Source organism: Dunckerocampus dactyliophorus, chromosome 2 (genome assembly GCF_027744805.1).
Source record: "Dunckerocampus dactyliophorus isolate RoL2022-P2 chromosome 2, RoL_Ddac_1.1, whole genome shotgun sequence".
In the NCBI taxonomy this organism is placed as follows: Eukaryota; Metazoa; Chordata; class Actinopteri; order Syngnathiformes; family Syngnathidae; genus Dunckerocampus; species Dunckerocampus dactyliophorus.
The window spans coordinates 14,594,100-14,614,343 of NC_072820.1; the positions used below are offsets into that span (position 1 = coordinate 14,594,100).

Consider the following 20,244-nt stretch of genomic DNA (forward strand, 5'->3'; position numbering starts at 1 on the left):
ACCTGTGGGTCCCAGGGACTCGCTACAGTGAAAACTTATCAACAGCACTACACTTTCATGTCTGTTTTGCTTTTGTATTTGACTTGTTGAAGTGAATATAGACAATATACCCTGAAAGTGATGTAAGGGAAGCAAAATTGCTGTCAAAGCAATAAGACTCCAGTGCATCTGAAGTAAAGTATTTTATTGTTTTTACGTTTTTTGGTGGTTCACTTGAGCTTTTTACACTGGGGGGAATTTGGGGCGTCACAAGATCTCGTGTCACAAGATCTTGCAAGATTAAAACGTGATAGATATCTCGTTGTTGTCATGAAAATGAGGTTGATAATTTTGCCATGTACATATGTGTCTGTTTTCTTTCTCTCGCCTCCAAACAAGCAGGAAGAGAGTTCACTGCACTGGTTTCAGCACCTTCACATGTTTGTTCCATAGCACAATGGCATGAATGGCGTGAGCCTTTTTGTCAGTCATAAAGTCTCTTTGTCATGGTGGGTGGAGGCGGGGCCGGTAGCATACAGACAGAGTGCAGAAGAGTGTAACGTAGTAGAAATTAAATTGGTAGATTGGAATGTATTGTCATTTTTTTAAAATATTTTTTTCATTGTACCTTGGTTAAAAGTAATTTTAGAATCTTGTCTGGTCTCATTCTCGTAGACCCAATCTCGTGTACCGTCTTGTCTCTTGAAGTGAGTGCCAGGTGACACCCCTAAGGAGAATGTAAAAGTGACATGAATATTGATAGTGGTTAACTTCTTTTTTACACTTTTGTGACTTTAAAAAGGGACATGTACAGTATATTAATAGTGGTTAACCTATTTTTATATGTGTAGGTTCCACTGCCCAAAGGTTAGTGTGAACTGGAAGTTACCTTTTATCATCATTTCCATGTGTCAATATACACTGATTGTGTGTTTGCATGAGGTAGCTGCAATAATGTCATCATCTGCACACGCTGTGCAGTGTGTTGCAGCATTTGCTGTGTCAGCTGTAGCATCACAGTGGGAAAGGACCGGGAAACCCTTCAACCCTCTACTGGGTGAGACGTACGAGCTCATCAGGTGAGCTGGACTCAATGTGTGATAAATGCACTAATATGCTTGTTTAAAACAAACCAGTTGCTCTTTCTCCACCAGAGACGACTTGGGCTTCAGGTGGGTATCGGAGCAAGTGAGCCACCACCCTCCTGTCAGTGCCTTCCATGCCGAGGGCCTCAAGGAGGATTTCGTCTTCCACGGCTCCATCTACCCTAAACTCAAGTTTTGGGGTAAGAGCATAGAAGCAGAGCCCAAAGGAATCATCACACTGGAGCTTCCCAAGTGAGTGTTAGCAGCTCTGTGTGAGGTTTGTTGTGTTCCTCGTCTGTTGCCACTTGTCACCACCTTTCTCTTTGCAGGTACAATGAAGCCTACACCTGGACTAACCCCATCTGCTGCGTACACAACATCATCGTGGGCCAGCTTTGGATCGAGCAGTACGGCAGCATGGAGGTCGTCAATCACAAGTAATGCTGCTCTTGTGCTGTTTACATGAAGGCGTACACCCACACACAATTTGAGGAGAACTGATCAAGAGTCTGATTGTGTGTCAGGACTGGAGAGCGATGCAGCATAACCTTCAAACCCTGTGGTCTCTTTGGCAAAGAGCTCCACAAAGTGGAGGGATACATTCTAGACAAAAGGTATCCTCTTACTGTTTAGGTCTTTTTTTTTTTTAAAAGGGAAAATTAATTAACAGACCTGCCAACATGTAAGCATTTTTCATACACGGCACACATTCTGATCCTTGAATATACTCCAGGTTCTCAATTTGTTGCATTTCCACAATTTTAGTTTTGGCGTCACTAGCTGTACTATCAAACTATGAAGTGTTTTATTTTTCTTACTCATTTACAATTCAGAATTACAATAATCCATCACAGTTTATTTGTTCAACACCCGTACGTGACAAGTGAATTTCCGTGAAGTAGGATTCCTTCTTGATAAATGGAATATTTTCATAGAGCATAGAAAACCTGTTTACAACCTTCTAAGTATGTTTTTTTTTATTATTAGATCTCTCTAGACATTAAATAAGACCCGTATAGTCACTTTTACACTCATATTACACAAGATAGTAAATATCTGAGAAAATAAGCCATTTAAGACATACATAAAACTTGTATGTGTCGGAAGTTCAGAGTTGAGTGTTAGCTAGATTATGGCCGCACGCAACAGTAGCACGTGTTATTATGATTATTGTGTTATTTCTGTGCCTGTTGTGAGATCATTCAAACCTGCAATGCCCTATTGCTCCAGCCATGAAGCCTGGTGCTTATGTTTCACATACTGACATCTAGTGACCAGTGTAGAATACTGTTTTTGAATGCATCTTCTTAATGCCTTATATTTGTATTTCAGTTCATTTAGCAATGTTTATGCTTGATAATACGAACAATCCTAGTGTGGTAACATACATGGTGAATAAAGCTGATTCTGAATTGATGGTTATATATTTGCAGCAAGAAGAAGCTGTGTGCCATCTACGGCAAGTGGACCGAGTGCTTATACACAGTTGACCCCGCCACTTTTGACAGCCACAAAAAGTCAGACAAAAAAACTTTCGAGGAGAAAAAGCCATCCAAACGGGTAATTGTTTTTTGTTTTTGGCACCACCACCTGACTGTCGTTTTCATCAATGCATTGAGCGTGTGTGTGTGTGTGTGTGCGTGTGTGCGTGCATGTTTGTGACCTCTGACCTCAGAGTAGTATGGATGAAGAAACCGAGGAAATGCCTCCACCTGAGGCCGAGACGGTCCAGGTCATCCCGGGAAGTGAGCTCATCTGGAAGATGACACCTCGGCCTGATAACTCAGCCAAGGTCAGAGAGTTTGAAATGATGTTTTGTCTCTTTACACACCCCACTACTGTACTCTCTCCTTTGCAGTTTTATGCCTTCTCAAAGTTTGCCATGCAGCTGAACGAGCTCGTCAATAGGGTGGAGGGCGTGCTGCCGTCCACGGATAGTCGCCTCAGACCTGACATACGTGCTATGGAGAATGGAGATATCGGTACAGTCTATCTACTTCATATGACATCATCAGTAAAAAGCATGCAAAAAGTATTCTCGATTCACGTTCCAACAAACCTCTGGCATGGTAATAATGTAATGCAATACTATTTATTTATGTGTTGTGAATAAAACAAAGACAAGCTCAATATACTGTATAACCGAGGGTCTCATTAAGATGACCACTGACGAAAGCTTAACATGAAGGAAGGACGAAAACACACTTCTGGCCTTCACATTAAAAGTGCTGATGTCACATCTTGTCTGACTGCACTGAACAAAAGTATCAGAAAAGTAGCTTCCAGCAACATCAAATTAAAAGCACTAAATAAATATACATGTATACTCACCATTGGTACGAGCCCGGACTTTGTTCTCCAGAGAAAAGATTCAGTTTTTTTACGTGTGCTATCAAATTGACACTGAATACGAACATGAGCAGTCAACATAGATATGTCATCAAACCTCACCTTTATACATTCACACCCAGCACCAACATTTGGGAACAACGGTGAGGTGAGAGAAGAACAGGAAAAATAAAAGTATTTGTGGCAGCATCAGAGAAACTTCCACTTTATTCCCATTTTGGTCGCGGACCCCCGAACAAAGTGGGAATAAATGCTCCGGTAAACGTAATGAAACAAAGCGACATAAACATGCAAAAAAGTAAGTGTAAAAAATGTCTATCATTGCTCCTGAAAGTTTTCCATGGTTCGGGACCCCTGCTCTAATAGACGCCGGGCCTCAGTGAATTGATGAATTGCCAGTTGTGTCACCCACTTGAACAACAGAGCACCTCAGCTTCAATAGACCTCCGCACTTCACTGATAAAACATACCAAAAACAAATCGGGACCAAAAGGTCACATGAATTGAAACTGCCCATGTGAGGTGGCTGCATGTTACATTCCAATTTTCAGATGGAAGTAACAATTCTCCATCAACCAATCAACAGACGGCAGCATGTGTAGCTCTGCCCCTACACAAACTTTTCTACAAATAACACAAATGATAATATGAACCTGAAACCTCGAAGCTTGTCTCAGTCTTCCTGAATCACAATGCCTCAAAATAGTGCTTTGGAGCTTGCATCATTCTGTAAATATCATGCGACCAAATTTACGTTTGAAGCGTCATACGTCACAGTGCGCATTGACGGCTCGAAACAGATTGGTGGCTGTCATTGGTTTGACAGGTTGTTTTGGCGGTAACTTGTGTGTATAATAACCATCAAGCTATTGAATGATGTGGGTTTGCAAAGAGAGCACTGGTGAGTTTTTTGTGCAATTTAGTAATGGCAACCAGTGTTTCACTCCGTTAAGTGACATAGGTTGCTTTGACTTCACTCTTCCACCAGATGTACCTCATGTTGCTTTTACTGAAGCACCAAAACTTTGAATCTGTTCCAGCAAAATTTGAAGGAAAGCCTCTACGCTTCATGAGGCTTCCTCTTTGACTGGCTTAACTAGGGCAGCACATGCAGTGGTGGACTTATCATTAGGCAAACACAGGGCCCAGAGATTTCCAAGGGCCACCAAACGATTGATAAAACTCATGATCGTTTCTACCGCGCCCCCCTTCCTTCTCATGCAATGGACTATTCCATGTTACTGCACATGTGCAGAATGATTCAGGAAGAATCAAAACAAATTTGTTGGCACGGTTTGGAGAAAAATGAAGCAGTTACCTCAGTAGAGCAGAGAAAATGAGAAGGCAAGAGGAAGATCAGTTTTTATCAAAACTACCAAACCATTCAACCTTTTTCACAGTCAAACAAATGTAGACACACAACAGCAAGAGCCAAATACTCCTTGACAACAGCACCGCTACTGCCAGCTGCAGAAAATGCATTTCTAGAGATGAAGCTGAGAGTGATGCTTTTCAACACAGAGATTAAAGCTGTAAGCTATATTAAATGTTGCTTAAAGTTCTTATCTATTACAGTAAAAGTGTCGAGATGATTCACTTGTTAGGTAATCATAATAATCACCTGGGAGGATTTCAATGACTTTAGCTCAGGAAATATTACAATTTTCTCATATTCACAATTGTTAGTAGATGATAAACACTGATATTTACCATGGTTTGGGGTGGGTATATAAACATGACATGTAACTAGCAACTTAAGTTGACAGATAGCAGATTTCAAAGGCAGGAGAAAAAGTGGCCTTACACACTCACCTTAAAAATAATAAACTTTTGTCAGTGCAGTACAAGGATGTGGAGTTTGCCTTGGGCCCCCAAGATCCCTGCTATGAGTATGTGACAGGCACAAGCAGGATGCCCATTTTGACACATGGCTTGCTTCCCCTCCCCTGCCAAACTGCTAGCTTGATGTTATCCTCTGATTTTTAACATTTGCAATAAGGCTTGTAATTATTATTCATTATAAATTGGATTCAGCTCCAGAACTTTCCAACTATGCCTCACACGCTTACTGAACACATTTTAAAGAATAAAATGTATAAGTACTCACCTTTGATGAATGATAATGCAAGATGATTGATAAACAGATGAAACCAGAGTGTAAAAGTTACATATAAGTTTCACTTTTGCTTCTATGGTGCCGTCAAGGGCTGCCAAAGTGCAAAATCTCACCGCTTGACAAAAAAATATCAGTGACACATAAAGGCATAAATGTAAAAAAATGTGGGCTTTTTTGAACAGATGTGCATGTATACAGTATCACTATCCTTTACTGACTTAGGGTGAATGAGATGCTTTCTGTGGAAAAAATGGCCTGTGTTAGGAGAAAAGAAGTATGCAGGGATCCACTGTTTTGCCATATGTTAAATGTATTTGTGTGTGTGTGTGTGCATGGAAGATGTAGCCAGTGCAGAGAAGAAGCGACTGGAGGAAAAACAGAGGATGGCCCGCAAGAATCGCGGCAAGTCCACAGACGATTGGAAAACGAGGTGAACGACATCCCTTTCTCCCATCCATACTATTGAGAAGCAATCTTTGCATTGACTTCTTGCTGCTGGTTGCTGTGCAGCGCCCCCTCTAGACAGAGTACACTATTGCAACGGCTTGTTATTTTCCGGCTCAGCAATACAGTATAATGTAATACTGTTGCCAAACGTCTACAGGTGGTTTCAGCAAGGACCCAACCCACACAACAAAGCTCAAGATTGGCTCTACTTGAAAGGCTACTGGGACAGGGAGTATACCCAGTTGCCTGACATCTACTAGCAGGGTGGAAACACAGCTAAGACCCATTTGTACTGACTTTTGAAAATGTTTTAGATGTTAAAAAGCAGCTGCATTCTGGTTAACTTCCGTATGAGCATAAAAAGTCATTTGTAAAAGTAGTTGTTTACCACTGACATTTGTTTTGGATCTTACTGTGTGTGCATAGTTTTACTGTGTGTCGTTATCAAAATATTTAGTAGTGCAATCATAGTAAGATAATGAAAGTGTGATTGGATTAGAATACTTTTCATATTTGTATAGAGAGTGCACATACAAGACTGTGACTCAATGTAGCATATATTTTTTACACAAAGTTCAGTATGATTGTATCGTCCTAGCAATATATGCATTCATTTGGCAGTAAATGCATGTGAATCACTAACTATGCAAGTCTCACCACCACCTCCCACACCCTCCTCATGTGAGTAGCTGCTAAGACTTTGTTTTCTCTATTATAATCACTCTTTTAGAATCTAAACTTTTCTATTGTTAAATAAATGCTCAATTATAATTGGTTTTGCTTGCTTGGATTAAAAACTGCATGATGTATCATTTTATTTTTAGTGGCTTCTTTTACCCAACGACTTGAGATTTTAGAAGCACAGAATTTTCAAACTGATTTATTCCATTGTTAAACAGCAGTGTCTAAAACCAAATTTGTTATTTTAAACATTGAATATAAAGAGGAACTACTTTACAGCAAAAAGTACCACTGTGCCTGTGTGAACCATCAAAGATTGGCACATACTGTATACCGTACAAAAGAAATACGTGCAAAACATTTGGGGGGGGGGAGTAAAGTTTAAAAATGTGCAGTGTAATACTCCTACCTGTAGATTAGCAAAAGTGTTGTGCTCCCTTTTGGCTCAGAAAACCAACATAAATAGACTTTAAAATGTAACATATTTGTAATTGTACAGATTGCTTTTTTTTTTGCCCCCGTTATTGCTGATGGTGTCTTGGTTGAGCTGCAGCTCGCATGGAGGCAAGGGCAGAGTGGATGCGAACATGAAGCCTGTTCTCAAAGTCATAGCCTGCATAGTCCTCCTGCAAAGGAAAACCTTAGTTCTAAACTGGCAATAGCATGTGTGTTAGCATTCTTGCATTCAACAACTATGCTCTGATACCTTTGCCTGAAGCATCAATGTATGGCCTTTAGCTGCAGACTGGAAAAACAAGTCAAACTGTCAGCCTTAGAACATAATCATGTATGTCTGAAATCTTCTCACAGGAAGGAGATATTTACTACCTCAGGATCGGTGAGGAGCACACAGGCCAGCTCGTAGCAGGAGTAAGGCTGCACGTATGAGTTGCTCAGCAGGCCCACCTCATCACGTGAAGCCACATGGAAATACTGCAAAGACAACGCTGTACCTCAGTTACAGCTAAGCTAATTTAGCTCCTATCATCATTATTATCACAATACCTGAATGGCATCTTGGGTGTTATGGAGGCATTTGCTCACGGCACCTAGAAGCAGGTTTTTCAGCCCCGCACATGAGGCGTCATCAATAGCCTGAAGGACTAAAACAAAATGTCCAAAGGTTCTTTCTTTTACCTGTTGTCATCCATGAACAGCAAGTACAAAAGTAACAAAGCGTAGTCTATGGGGGTACTAAAGAATAACAACAAAGAGTAACGGGTAACAAAGAATGGATGCATACTGAAGAGTAAAGGGCAAGAAAACTATGAGATCATAGAGTAGCAGAGTACAAAATAATGAAAGAATAGTGGGTTATCAAAGAGTAGGAGGGTCCCAAGATAACTGATAACCGAGTAGAGGACACCAAACAGAAGCGTACCAAACAGAGGGGAACCAAAGAGTGTAATGCACCATAGAGAAGTAGGGTACCAAACCAGTGTTGCCAACTTTGTAGCTAAACCTGGCTGAACATATTTTCTCTAAAGCAACTAGCAACAAATCTAGCGACTTTTTCACTGAAGACTCATTCAGACTCGGTCACTTACCTGTCAGTGTGTCAGAACGTGTGTTGGGAGAATGATGTGTGATAAATTAAACAAGTAGTCCAAACTGCAAGATAAGAGGTGGTGGCTGGAGGCAAGTCCAGATGGAATTATTAGGCTGTCTTAACGTTGAGAGGCACTGGCCGAGATAAAAATATTGAAATTATTTTATTTGGATGACATGATGGCCAATTTTAAATTAACAAGCCAAGAAGCAAGTTTAAGGTAATTAAGGTGTTTTTGCTCACTTTTGTCTCTCCTACAAGGTTCTGATTTTTTATACACTGTTACATCAAATGAAAATATGAAAATTAGCCAAGGACATCATCTAGCGACTTCTAGGACAGCCAATAGCTGCTTTTCTTACAGAGGAGTTGGCAACAGTGTACCAAACACGGGGTTTAACAGAATAAATGGGGGACAACCAAAACAACGGAGATGCACCAAGGAGTAGCAGGGTACCAAATGATAAAGTGGCTTCAAAGACAGGGTACAAAAGAGGCAATGAGTATGAAAGTGTAGAGGAGTACCTTGCATCATAGCATGTAGTTCATTGGTAGAGCAGTTTGAGAGGGCTTTCCACAGATAGAGAATCTCAATGACTGACAAGATACAAAGTTCTTTGGACAGACTGGAGATCCTCAACTTCTCAGCCTGTGACAACATGAATGTGTGCATATCATTAGTTCGAACATGAACCTGATTTGAGCAGGGAATCTACTCACTGACCTTCTTCATAGAGAAGAGCTCTATTTGATTATTCTTGCGTTTGAAAAGTATGTGAACATCCTTAAAGACAGTTAGTGCTCCCTGCAGGTCGCCCATGGCTCCCTGGCACACTGCACATCAACAAGACAAACAAGAGCACATCAGCGTCAAGCAGGAGCCGACACAAAGTCCAACAACAGCATAGACCAGTGGTCAGTGTCACAAACCTTCTTGAGACCAAGATCCCCGATCTCGGCCGTGAACCTGCGCAAGGTCTATTCCCCCCCCACTTTTGTGATTAGGGTTTGACTTGTGGCATCGGCCTCATGAGCAAACCCCAACTCTTATTTGGCTTGTTGGCTCGGTGTAGTGGGCGAGCGATGAAGACAAAACAGTCGGCCCTTAATGAGCAGCATCATCGCGGCTCAAAGATTTTTTTGTAGCTGCATGTCTATGGAGTTATAATTGTGCCTTAACTTTGAGGTAGCAAAGGCAGATTTTGAGCCCTATTAATGTGCAATAATTACTGTTGTGCGCGAAGGCACATCGCTGCATGCGCTCTGTCACTCCCTCCCTCTCTTGCTCAACCTTTTTGCTAGCGTGGGAGGGGAGAGTCGGTGTACGAGGCGAGCCGGTGTACTAGTGTACCTCCGGCCGGGTATTGGGGATTGGGCTCCTTGCTGGGGCTCGCTGGTAGCAGCCTTGATAGCAGCAAGGCGTACAGGCGTGTTCAGTGTACAAAATGCGTGCCAGTTGGTCGCTCTCCTGGAGGTGACGGCACTAATGTGATAATACTGTACATTTTTTTTCAAAATTTTCTTGCAATCAACTGGCAAAGTCCCAAAGATCGACTAGTAGCTCACAATCAACAGGCTGGCGACCCCTGGCATAGACGCTCCCTACCTGCGGTCAAATAGGCGTAGTAGCACTGGGACCAGCGGGACTCGTTCTTCAGTCGCTCAAAGGCCCTGAAAGCCTCAGAGTAGTTGAGCTGGATCATGTTGCACCAACCTGAAGCAGCCAGCATGCACATGTAAGCACGAAGACAAGTCACAGATGTTGACATATAGGAGGAGAAACCGTACCTATTTCATACAGGCACACATGCTGGATCTCCCGCTGATCTGAAGCCAACTCCAAGGCATCGCTGAAGGATGTCAAAGCGCTGCTGATCTGGCTCTACATGCAGGAAGTTGTGTGGCATGACCTCAGCATTTCACGTGTCTGACACAGTGTGTGACTGTGCCATTCTTGACACACACTTACCTCTAGACGCTGGACTCTGCCTTTGAAAAACATGAAGAGCGACGAGTTGGGATAGGTGGTCTCTCTTTGCTGAAGAATGGCTTTGGCCTCCAAAAGCCCCGAGTGTGTGTCACTGCCATCCAAGGAGAAGAAGGGCTGCACTACCGTGTGGTACCACAAGAGGGCCAAGCTGTCATAGGACACAAGAACGTCAGCCTGTCGAACAGTAGCCTTTGGACGTTTTGCAATTCCATTCTAAAGTTAAGCACTCACAGTAATAAATATGCCAATATGCACCTGCCCAAATTCATGCAGTAAACACTTATACAATATGTTTACAAAATAACTTTAAATTCTAACAATGAACATGATCACCTTGGCGGAGCAATACAGTAAAACCTCTAACCTCGCAACACATGCCAAGAAGCTGGATGACCTATAGTTTATTTTGGATTTAGGTTTCCCATAGAAGATGATGCAAATAAAACAATCCGTTTCTGTGCCACATTCTTAACTTCCATACAAGCGTAAAAAGATAAGCACTGTGGTAATACAGTACAACACCCTTTAAACACGCTTTTAACTTTGACAACAAATGAGGGCATAAGTAAATAAGATGTTGTAAATTAGATTAGCAATTTTTTTTATATATAAAAGGACTGTCGTACAAGTGTAAAATTATATACTGATATCCATCTGACTTGGATACCAAGTAACCACACACACATAGCAGTTAATCAATAACTTGCGGTTTAGCTAAAGTAATCAACATCTTCCCCAATGTGCTTTGTACATGTTTTTCTTCCTTTTCGCTTTTTCCTGTTCCAAAAAAGCAACAAAAGCCCAATAAAAAACATACACTGGCATATGGAATCCACTAATGTTTGCTGAACTGTAAGTTTTTGTATGTAATGGAATATCGATGTGTTGAAATTAGAGTTGTAAATCTCTTTGTACGGTAATTCGATACGATTAAAAAACAACATTGTAAAAACATAATTTGGTGCAGTTCGATACAGTGTACGAATGATACAGTTCGATTCCATATGATTCTATGGTTAACATTTGTTGATGTATAAAAGTGACTTCTTACAATATTTTCAAATGCGTAAAAGACCACATCCCCAAGATCCCCAAGCATGTATGGCATTGGCAAAAATAAAGTCAAACACGGACCAAAAAAAATTAAAAAAAAATACTTGAATGAACATGTTTTTTTTTTTTTTTAATGGGATCAATATCAAATATAGTTTTAGAGACACACTGTCGACGGATTGCTAGTCTTGCAATAACCGCTGCATGTCTCTACAATTGAATCTAAGGATTTCTGACTGATTCTTATCGATCAAGGAGGTTGTTAGCGACCGGATATTCTTGTTGAAATGTGTTGTTTGCTTAGGACAGCACAAATATCGGCTGCTGATGACACCAAAATAAGTTTGACAAAAACAAAACAAAAGTACTCACTTAACATATAAATAAACATTTTTGTCATACTGCTGACAGCTAGTGATTTTGACACGCTCCCCAGCGAGTTCTGAACCAAAGCCATCTTAGTTGTGACACCTGCAGCCATGAACTCACAGCAAAGCCAAGAAAGTGACATATTTACACCAATAACACAATAATAACATTCACCGATATTGTGTTGGTTGTGATCACTATGATATCACACACACAAAAAACGACCACAAGTATGTTTTTTTGACTGTCAGTATATGACAGACAACTAGAAAATGACACACCAGTTAGCCGTGGAATGAAACCCCATAGTGTTATTCTAGGATTTGTAGAATAGATCTAGTAAAAATATACAGTATGTATTTACTTACTGAAACTGACAGATTGACTGTAAGACAGGATAGAAAGACAAGTGACTGCAAACAATTCAGGTCAAGAGCAATTTCGTGTTACACCGGAAATTACTGTAGATGCAAAATAGCACAGCCATGAACGCACGTGAAGAAAGTGATATATTCACAAAAATAATAACATTCACTAATGGTGTGTTGTGAGGCATATGATATGTTTTACTGGCAGTGATAGCTACAACAGATAGCACATTAGCCACCTAGCAAGTGCATCACTAAGGAATTAGCGCTGCATTAGCCACCCTGAGCACTAAGATGGCTACTATGGAGTACCTGTATATTGGCTGGAGAAATGTGAACTGACTGAGCGCCACCTTGGCACGCTTTTCCACAGTTGAACATCTTGTGGGTTTTCGACTTTTTATTTCCATTTGCGGGGCAGTAACGTTTGTCCCATGAAGTTTACAGACGCCTCTGACAAGGTGACTGATGTCTTTTAGAAACGTCAACAAGCTTACTGCGTCTCCTCGAGTGCTCCAAAAAAAGCCTTCAACACAACAAGCGTGCATAAAATAAAAATATATATACACTGCTCAAAATAAGTATAGGAACACTTCGAAAACACATCAGATCTAAACTGGGGGAAAAATGATCTTGAATATCTTTCCTGATAATAAGTGGGTGATGTATTAGTAACAAAATGATGCCACATAATTTGATAGAAATGAAAATGATCACCCTATAGAGGGGGGAAATCAAAGACACCCCAAAAATGAAAGTGAAAAAATGATGCAGCACACTGGTCTATTTTGCTCAAATGTCATTGTAGCAACTCAAAATGATTCTCAGTAGTTTGTGTGGCCCCCACGTGCTTGTACGCATGCCTGACAATGTCGGGGCATGCTCCTAATGAGACTACGGATGGTGTCCTGGGGGATCTCCTCCCAGATCTGGTCCAGGGCATCACTGCGGTACCCGGACGCATGGAGGAGATTCCAGGAGACAGGTAGTTACTCCAGGAGAGCTGGACAGGGCCGTAGAAGGTCCTTCAACCCTCAGCAGGATCGGTATCTGCTCCTTTGTGCAAGGAGGAACAGGATGAGCACTGCCAGAGCCCTACAAAATGATCTCCAGCAGGCCACTGGTGTGAATGTTTCTGACCAAACAATCAGAAAAGGGCTCCATGAGGGTGGCCTGAGAGCCCGACGTCCTGTAGTGGGCCCTGTGGTCACTGCCCAGCACCGTAGAGCTCGATTGGCATTTGCCATAGACCACCAGAATTGGCAACTACACCACTGGTGCCCTGTGCTCTTCACTGATGAGAGCAAGTTCAACCTGAGCACATGCGACACACGTGAAAGGGTCTGGAGATGCCGTGGAGAACGTTATGCTGCCTGCAACATCATTCAGCATGACCGGTTTGGTGGTGGGTCAGTGATGGTCTGGGGAGGCATATCCCTGGAAGGACGCACAGACCTCTACATGTTAGATAATGGCACCCTGACTGCTATTATATAGGGATGAAATCCTTGGACCCATTGTCAGTACCTACGCTGGTGCAGTGGGACCTGGGTTCCTCCTGGTCCACGACAATGCCCGACCTCATGTGGCTAGTGTATGCAGGTAGTTCCTGGAGGATGAAGGAATTGATACCATTGACTGGCCCCCACATTCACCTAACCTACACCCAATAGAACACCTGTGGGACATTATGTTTAGGTCCATCCAGCGCCGCCAGGTTGCTCCTCAGACTGTCCAGGAGCTCATTGATGCCCTGGTCCAGATCTGGGAGGAGATCCCCCAGGACACCATCCGTAGTCTCATTAGGAGCATGCCCCGACGTTGTCAGGCATGCGTACAAGCACGTGGGGGCCACACAAACTACTGAGAATCATTTTGAGTTGCTATAATGACATTTGGCAAAATGGACCAGTGTGCTGCATCATTTTTTCACTTTCATTTTTGGGGTGTCTTTGATTTCCCCCCTCTGTAGGGTGATTATTTCTAACTGATTATGTGGCATCATTTTGTTACTAATACATCACCCACTTATTATCAGGTAAGATATTCAAGATCATTTTCCCCCCAGTTTAGATCTGATGTGTTTTTGAAGTGTTCCTCTATTTTTTTTGAGCAGCATATACATACATACATATATATAACAAACAACAGCAATTCATCCAGAATTGGACCACAAAAGTTGAGGAAGCATTGAAGTGAAGTAGAAGTTCCAGTTAGGACCATCTGGTGTCGATGTCACTAGCTCTGCCTCCTCCAGAACCAGAAGAACTCCCTAATTTTCTTTTTTTTATTATAAGTATTTCAATATTCGAGTACACATCTAACACAGGAAATATGCCTTTCAGTGTTATTTTTCATGGCAGAAACAACAAGATTAACATGTGTTCTGGTGTCATGAGCACTTTTAAGTCGCCATCGTTGACTTGCCCTTGGCACTTGGTATTACATAATTGTCGATGTCATGCGGAGGCTACTTGCAGAGCCGAGGGAAGGTGGATGCGGGAGGGGTGGACGTGATAGATGGACCACACCTGTCTTGTTCACTTTCAGCCCAAGCGATCATGGATCGACCACAAGTTATAGGTGTCGCACTATAATGCTTCTCACAAATATTAAGAAATACCTGCCTATTTTTATGCTTTAATTTTTTAGTTTTTAATTTAAAAAGGCCCTTTTTGTATATGACCATATTTTCCTTTTTTTTTATAAATTCAGTTTAATTTTAGTTCGTTTCTAAAGTTGGGTTGTTTGTTTCGATTTAGTTTTATTGTTTAAAAATATTTTTACTGTAGTTGTCAATAATTTCAGGGTTTTTTGTTTGTGTGTTTGCTCGGACATGTTGCCATTAAAAAAATACCTTGCTCAGTTCATGCATCTTCTTCCTAGGTGGCAAAGCACCAGTCTTTGATGTTCATTACTGCCACACCATGGATGTATTTTTCCTGCACCGCTGGTTACCACATTGTGGCTAATATACACTTTCAAGTGACCACCGTTGGTGGTCCAAGTTCACTTCAGCTTTTTGGAGAAAAGGAATAAAAAACTTAGGACTGCGGCAGGGATTCCCCCAAGGTCAAGTGCTGAGGGGAAGTCAATGTGGGCGACTTAAACCGCTATCGGTACTCATAGAATACTCACGTAGCTAAGGGGGCCTTCATGTCCTTACTCTGGCTGGCGTAGGCAAGCGCTGACAGGCCTTGAAAGCGATCACCAGGGAAGCCCAGCAAGTTGACAATCTTGAGGAGGTGTGGCGGGACCATGGAGATGCACAGGTGGAAGAGGCCGTAGCCGAAGCTCACCGAACCCTTGAGCCGGTCCAAGGCTTCAGTGCTGATGCCGTCGAGCCTGTGGGAAGGACTTGGCCCCGGGGAGGATTGTGATGGCGATGATGGGAAGGACGGCACTTGCTGCTGGGAGGCCTTCCTCCTGCTGCGCTCCTGCAGCTGCATGATGTCCCCGTAGCATTTGTTGTACACTTTCCAGGCCTTACGGAGGATCCAACCTCCTTTGATGTACGCTGTGGTTGATTGAAGAGATTGATGTTAGCGACATGAAATGCTCCAATGTGAACGCGCCTTACCTGACAGCTCCTGCTTGGTGAAAGCCAACACTGCTAGGTAAACCTGGCAGTCAGCGATGATGATCTGCCTCTGGAGTCGTTCCAGAGCGGCAACACCCGACCCCCGAGAGTCCGCCTGCCCACACATGAAGGTACTTACACAACTTTTCACACAAGAATGGCCAACACACGCACTTTCTCTCAGTAAAGCTGAGCTGGCTCACCGGGCGCTTAATTTTGCTTTTGATGGTTTCGATGACGCCGGCGTTTTCACTCTCGCACAGCCTCTCTGTGGCTTTGAGGTCCTCGGAAGCGAGGTGCAGCTTCTCCTCTTCAAAAGTCATCATGGCGTTCTACAAAAAAGGGAAAACAGTGAGTGGAACCTCCAAAACTACTGGAAAACGTGACTTTAAATTCAAACATGAGACCTCAGCACTTTCTGTGGCTCTTTTGTGACAACTTCTGACATCCCAAAAAGTCATTACCTTATCGCATGTGATTAAATTGTACTGTGTTGTAGTTGTTCACATCTCATAGTGGCAAATTTTTCAATTAGGAATGAACAGGACAATGGTATATTGCATTAGGGTTTCATCATCTTTGAAGATTATTTTTTTAATCTTACAACTAGCAGTGGTGAACTTCTTTTTACACTTATGTGACAGTAAATATTCATTCAGATGAGTACATTGGCCTACAGTTTATACAGGTTTCATGACTGTTTGACTCTGGAACAGATAATGTCCATTATTTCCTATGACGGGTCTTCAACTGCAATAGTTCAAGACTAGGGATGTCCCAATCCGATCTTCAAGATCGGGGTTGGCTGCCGATCCGCTGTATTGTGAAGATCGGATAATATCTGATTCCGCCACGTGATCTGGCCGATACAGTTGCAGTATAATGTCCGTAACTCTGGGCGCCTCAAAGCTGGTTGCCACTCGACTCCTACCAGTAAAAGAAAATGCAACACCACCATGCATGCAGATATGTCTGCGGTGTACCCTGGTGAAGTTAGTTTCACGTTGGACGTTGGATATTTGGCTCAGTAGCTACAGCAGTAGTTCCCCCTCACTGTGCCCAGACTGCTCTGTCATTGTGCGGGGAGCTCGTACGGGAAGTGCCGCTGTAACCGCTGGTTGTTTCTACTAGGGACCGTCAATAAATTAGTATTGTGGTGACGAGAGTTTGTTTTGTTGGAATATGTCATATATTCTAAATAACACCACAAATTGATCTAAACCCCATTTCAAATGATTAGTCCTCCTCTAAAAGTATTTTGCATGCCCATTTTTTCCAATTTCATCATTTATTGGAAGGACTTTTATTGAATCTTTTATTTGATTAGGGACCTGACCCACAGAGGTTTGTTATAAAAGCCAAACAATATTGTTGGTCATACTGTGTAATAAAAAAGTAAATTCATTATTTGTAATGCTTTGAATAGTTATTTTCATAACCATATTCAATTCCACAACCTCATGTGTGTAACAAAAGCTTATTATTTAAAAAAAAAAAAAAAAGGATCATCAAGACTATAAAAAAAAAATCGGATGGGATGCCAAAAAATGTGGATCGGGACAACCCTATTCAAGACACAACTTTGAAACGTGTTCCTTCCAAATTGTATTAAAATGCATCACGCATTGCCATAACATAAACAGTAAACGTTTAAGACTTTTTAAACCACAAAATTGTGTTAAAATCCAACGAAGTTTGACCTTAGAGGTTCCGTTGAATGCTTTAACAATAAATAAATATGAAAATAAATATAGATGAATAAATATACTGTACGACTAATAACACTACTACTAATAAAAAAAAATACATAAACAGTAATTCTCAATGAACCCCCATGCACAGAAAGTGCAGAAGTGCAGAAAGTGATTGAACACAATCCTGGATTTAGTTGAGGATTAACAAGCATCCACAAAAGCAAGTTAAGAAATCTGGGAAAGTAGAAATATGAGCTAAATCTTTTCATAATGTCTCAATGATTGCATAAAACAACATTTACAACAAACTACTACATTAGCACAAACTACTCTTACTTCCTATTATCACAGTGTTGAGCAGAAGTGCACTGTGTCGCAACAACTCACCAGAAAACTGACAAAACTGGCCCCGAAGCTCATGAGGGGACTGTGGTTCCTGTGGTGGAAGAACACAACTGATGAGGGATGAGAACATGGAGGTCACGAAAAAGAGACCCTCACAAAAACACACAATGTGACAACATTACAACATCATCTCATTTAGTAGGCACTAAAAAGTTCATAACACTAGATTACATTTTAAGTTGACTATTATACTGTACTATATAATGTTCATTATTATGCCTGCTAATGAAAACGATCAGCTATAGGGAAAATGTATGTTTTTTAATTGATGGCACCGGAGACTGTTCTGAACCCTTGTTTCCACGTCAAAGGAGTTAGTACAGTATGAATGTAGCTAACCTAGTCATGCTCCACTTCTTTAGACACCAAACTAGACTGAATCAACAGCGCCTCTGCTGGTTGCACTGTGAAACTGGTTCAACCACATCAATTGAGGGAAAATAGAGTGCACTATTTGCTGCAACCAGCAGAGGCATTGTTGATTCCCTCTCAACTAGTTTGACACAACACATTATTTTTCTTCTAGCTCTCCATTAATTCCATGTTTTTGGAATAAAATGCTACTACATTCTTGCGATTGTGTTTATCAGTCCACGATGCGACTGTGCGTATTTAAGTGGGTAAAAACAGCACACCCCCTCACTGTGCAATGCAATTAGCGGGAGAGATGACATTCAAGCATCAGGTAGGGGGGCAGGTCACAAGGGGGTGAGGGAGTGGGGGTGTAACTGCATGATTTGACAGTTACTTTGCAACATTATTTAAAAGCAAATCCCCAACAGTTTGCTGCGCTGGTTCCTGTTCTAACTTGCTTAACATATCTTGAGGGAGAATGTAATATTTATTAGCTCTTATTTCTGTCGACAATTTAAAACCGATTAAAAGTGGATACATGGATACAAGTGACCATAAATGAAACAAGAATCACCAGACTATGCCTCATTGTGAAGTCCTAAATAGTGCATCATGCATGGAGAACACTCAAACCAACATTATTATGGGATTTACTGGCAGTTACAATGGTTGTTTGAACATTGACTGTGTGTTCAAACAGCCTTCAGCCTTAAGCTGTTTGAACAACATGAATTTTTCTTTTGACCTGACACACCCGGCTGACAAAGATGGCCACATGTGGGGGTGGGGGTAGCCAAGCACACACCCAAAACACTCACAAGCAGACTTGTACCATTGGAAGTTTCTGTAAGATATTGTCCTAAGACCCAGACCGTCCTATAACATAGTAAGCGTCATTTCTATTACAAAAAAACTAATGTAAAACAATCATCTGCAGACACTTGTTACATAGACACATTAAGACACCTGGAACAACTCAGGGTCACTCCCGTTACAGAGCCAGACAGTAACAGGCAGGCTACAATACGCATGGGAAGTCCTTTATAACACAACACATTCATGTGACGCAGGCAGACACTTGTAACACAACATAAGGACTAATTTACAGAATACAGACTCAACGTAGCTCAGGCAGATGTGGAACACTTGCAACGCAGACACCTGCAAGTCAGACAGCAGACATGTAACATAGGAAGCCGACGTAACCCAGGCACAACCATCTTCGAGAAGCAGACCTGTAAAACAGGCTGACGTTTGTAAGCAACTCTTTCCTATTATAACAGACTCATGTAAGTCAGAAAGACTAACTTTAGGAGCCATGTGTACTCAAGTTACAGGGGCAAACGGACACAGGCAGACGTTTTAACAGTAACAATTAAAGGACGTCATTTGTAGAACAGACATGCGACGCCGGGAGACGATGTAATAACTCATGTAACAGAAAAATACTGTATGTAACTATAGTATAGTCACTCCAGACAAATGTATCCCAAATGGACAGGTGTTACGCAGGCAAACCTCTTTAAGTTAGATTAATTATTTAGTCGGTAACAAGCAAATAAATGGAAGGTAGGCAGACACATACAGAGGCAGAAGACACTCACCTGTACGCTCTGAATAGCTTGTCGCTCTCCTTGAATCCATTGTTGAGAAGCATATTGATTCCTTTCAGCGCCAGCTCAGCGTCGTTCACAGGCTCATTTTCGTCGTCCTCCACGGTGGCCCGGGCGGCTTCCGTCGGGCCTGCCATTGATGGTGGCCGCCGGCGCCACCACTACCACCAGAAGCAGCAGCAAATACCGGGGACGACTAACTCAGTGTGGCCGAGAGAGTTTGCTGGAGGGCGGGAGGGAGTCAGGCACAGGCTCACTCGTCCGCGTGTGCTGTCTGGTGACTATACACTCAGCCAAAGGCGAAGTCCAAATTTAAGGCGTCCATTTCTATTTTCTACCGTAAACGACTTGTGAATAAATACAGTTTTTAAGTCTTAGGTACCATTTATGGACGTAACTGTTGCCTTTTGGTGCCGACCGTGATCTATTCGGCACACAGGCGATCCGCAGCTGGTTTGTGTTCTAGTCAAGGAAGTGTGCTGCATTCAAGTGAAATAGGAATTATTACAATCCCACTAGTACGCCTACAAAATTAATTTCGGGACTTACTCACCTAAAATAATCGAATAATGCCACAGTTTACACTCTATTGATACTGATAGTTGTATTTAG

At 41.9% G+C, this 20,244-nt stretch overlaps 2 protein-coding genes across 10 annotated transcripts in view; one reads left to right on the forward strand and one right to left on the reverse strand.

Moving 5' to 3' along the window:
* Window positions 1-6,793, forward strand: part of LOC129176545 (oxysterol-binding protein-related protein 1-like) — a 30,390-nt gene extending 23,597 nt beyond the window's left edge. For 4 of the 9 annotated variants that reach the window (XM_054766660.1, XM_054766664.1, XM_054766662.1 and 1 more), the window contains 8 exons: window positions 961-1,058; window positions 1,134-1,316; window positions 1,394-1,501; window positions 1,589-1,678; window positions 2,498-2,624; window positions 2,740-3,046; window positions 5,869-5,959; window positions 6,134-6,793. In XM_054766660.1, the coding sequence (XP_054622635.1) occupies window positions 961-1,058; window positions 1,134-1,316; window positions 1,394-1,501; window positions 1,589-1,678; window positions 2,498-2,624; window positions 2,740-3,046; window positions 5,869-5,959; window positions 6,134-6,236 (1,107 nt within the window). In that variant the 3' untranslated portion in view covers window positions 6,237-6,793. Of the gene's footprint in view, window positions 1-960; window positions 1,059-1,133; window positions 1,317-1,393; window positions 1,502-1,588; window positions 1,679-2,497; window positions 2,625-2,739; window positions 3,047-5,868; window positions 5,960-6,133 lie in introns of those variants that run through there. The other 5 variants (XM_054766661.1, XR_008569471.1, XM_054766663.1 and 2 more) reach the window with 5 other exon arrangements.
* On the reverse strand, window positions 6,775-20,106 carry LOC129176546 (tetratricopeptide repeat protein 39C-like). The gene is made up of 14 exons (XM_054766668.1): window positions 19,624-20,106; window positions 17,648-17,696; window positions 15,770-15,898; window positions 15,567-15,681; window positions 15,125-15,503; window positions 10,176-10,344; window positions 9,995-10,088; window positions 9,813-9,920; window positions 8,931-9,040; window positions 8,732-8,855; window positions 7,663-7,760; window positions 7,486-7,590; window positions 7,364-7,402; window positions 6,775-7,283 (listed from the first exon to the last, which is right to left on the reverse strand). Exons 1-14 carry the CDS (start codon window positions 19,767-19,769, stop codon window positions 7,179-7,181), a joined length of 1,770 nt encoding a protein of 589 aa, XP_054622643.1. The 5' UTR covers window positions 19,770-20,106; the 3' UTR covers window positions 6,775-7,178.
* Between the last annotated feature and the right edge of the window lie 138 nt (window positions 20,107-20,244).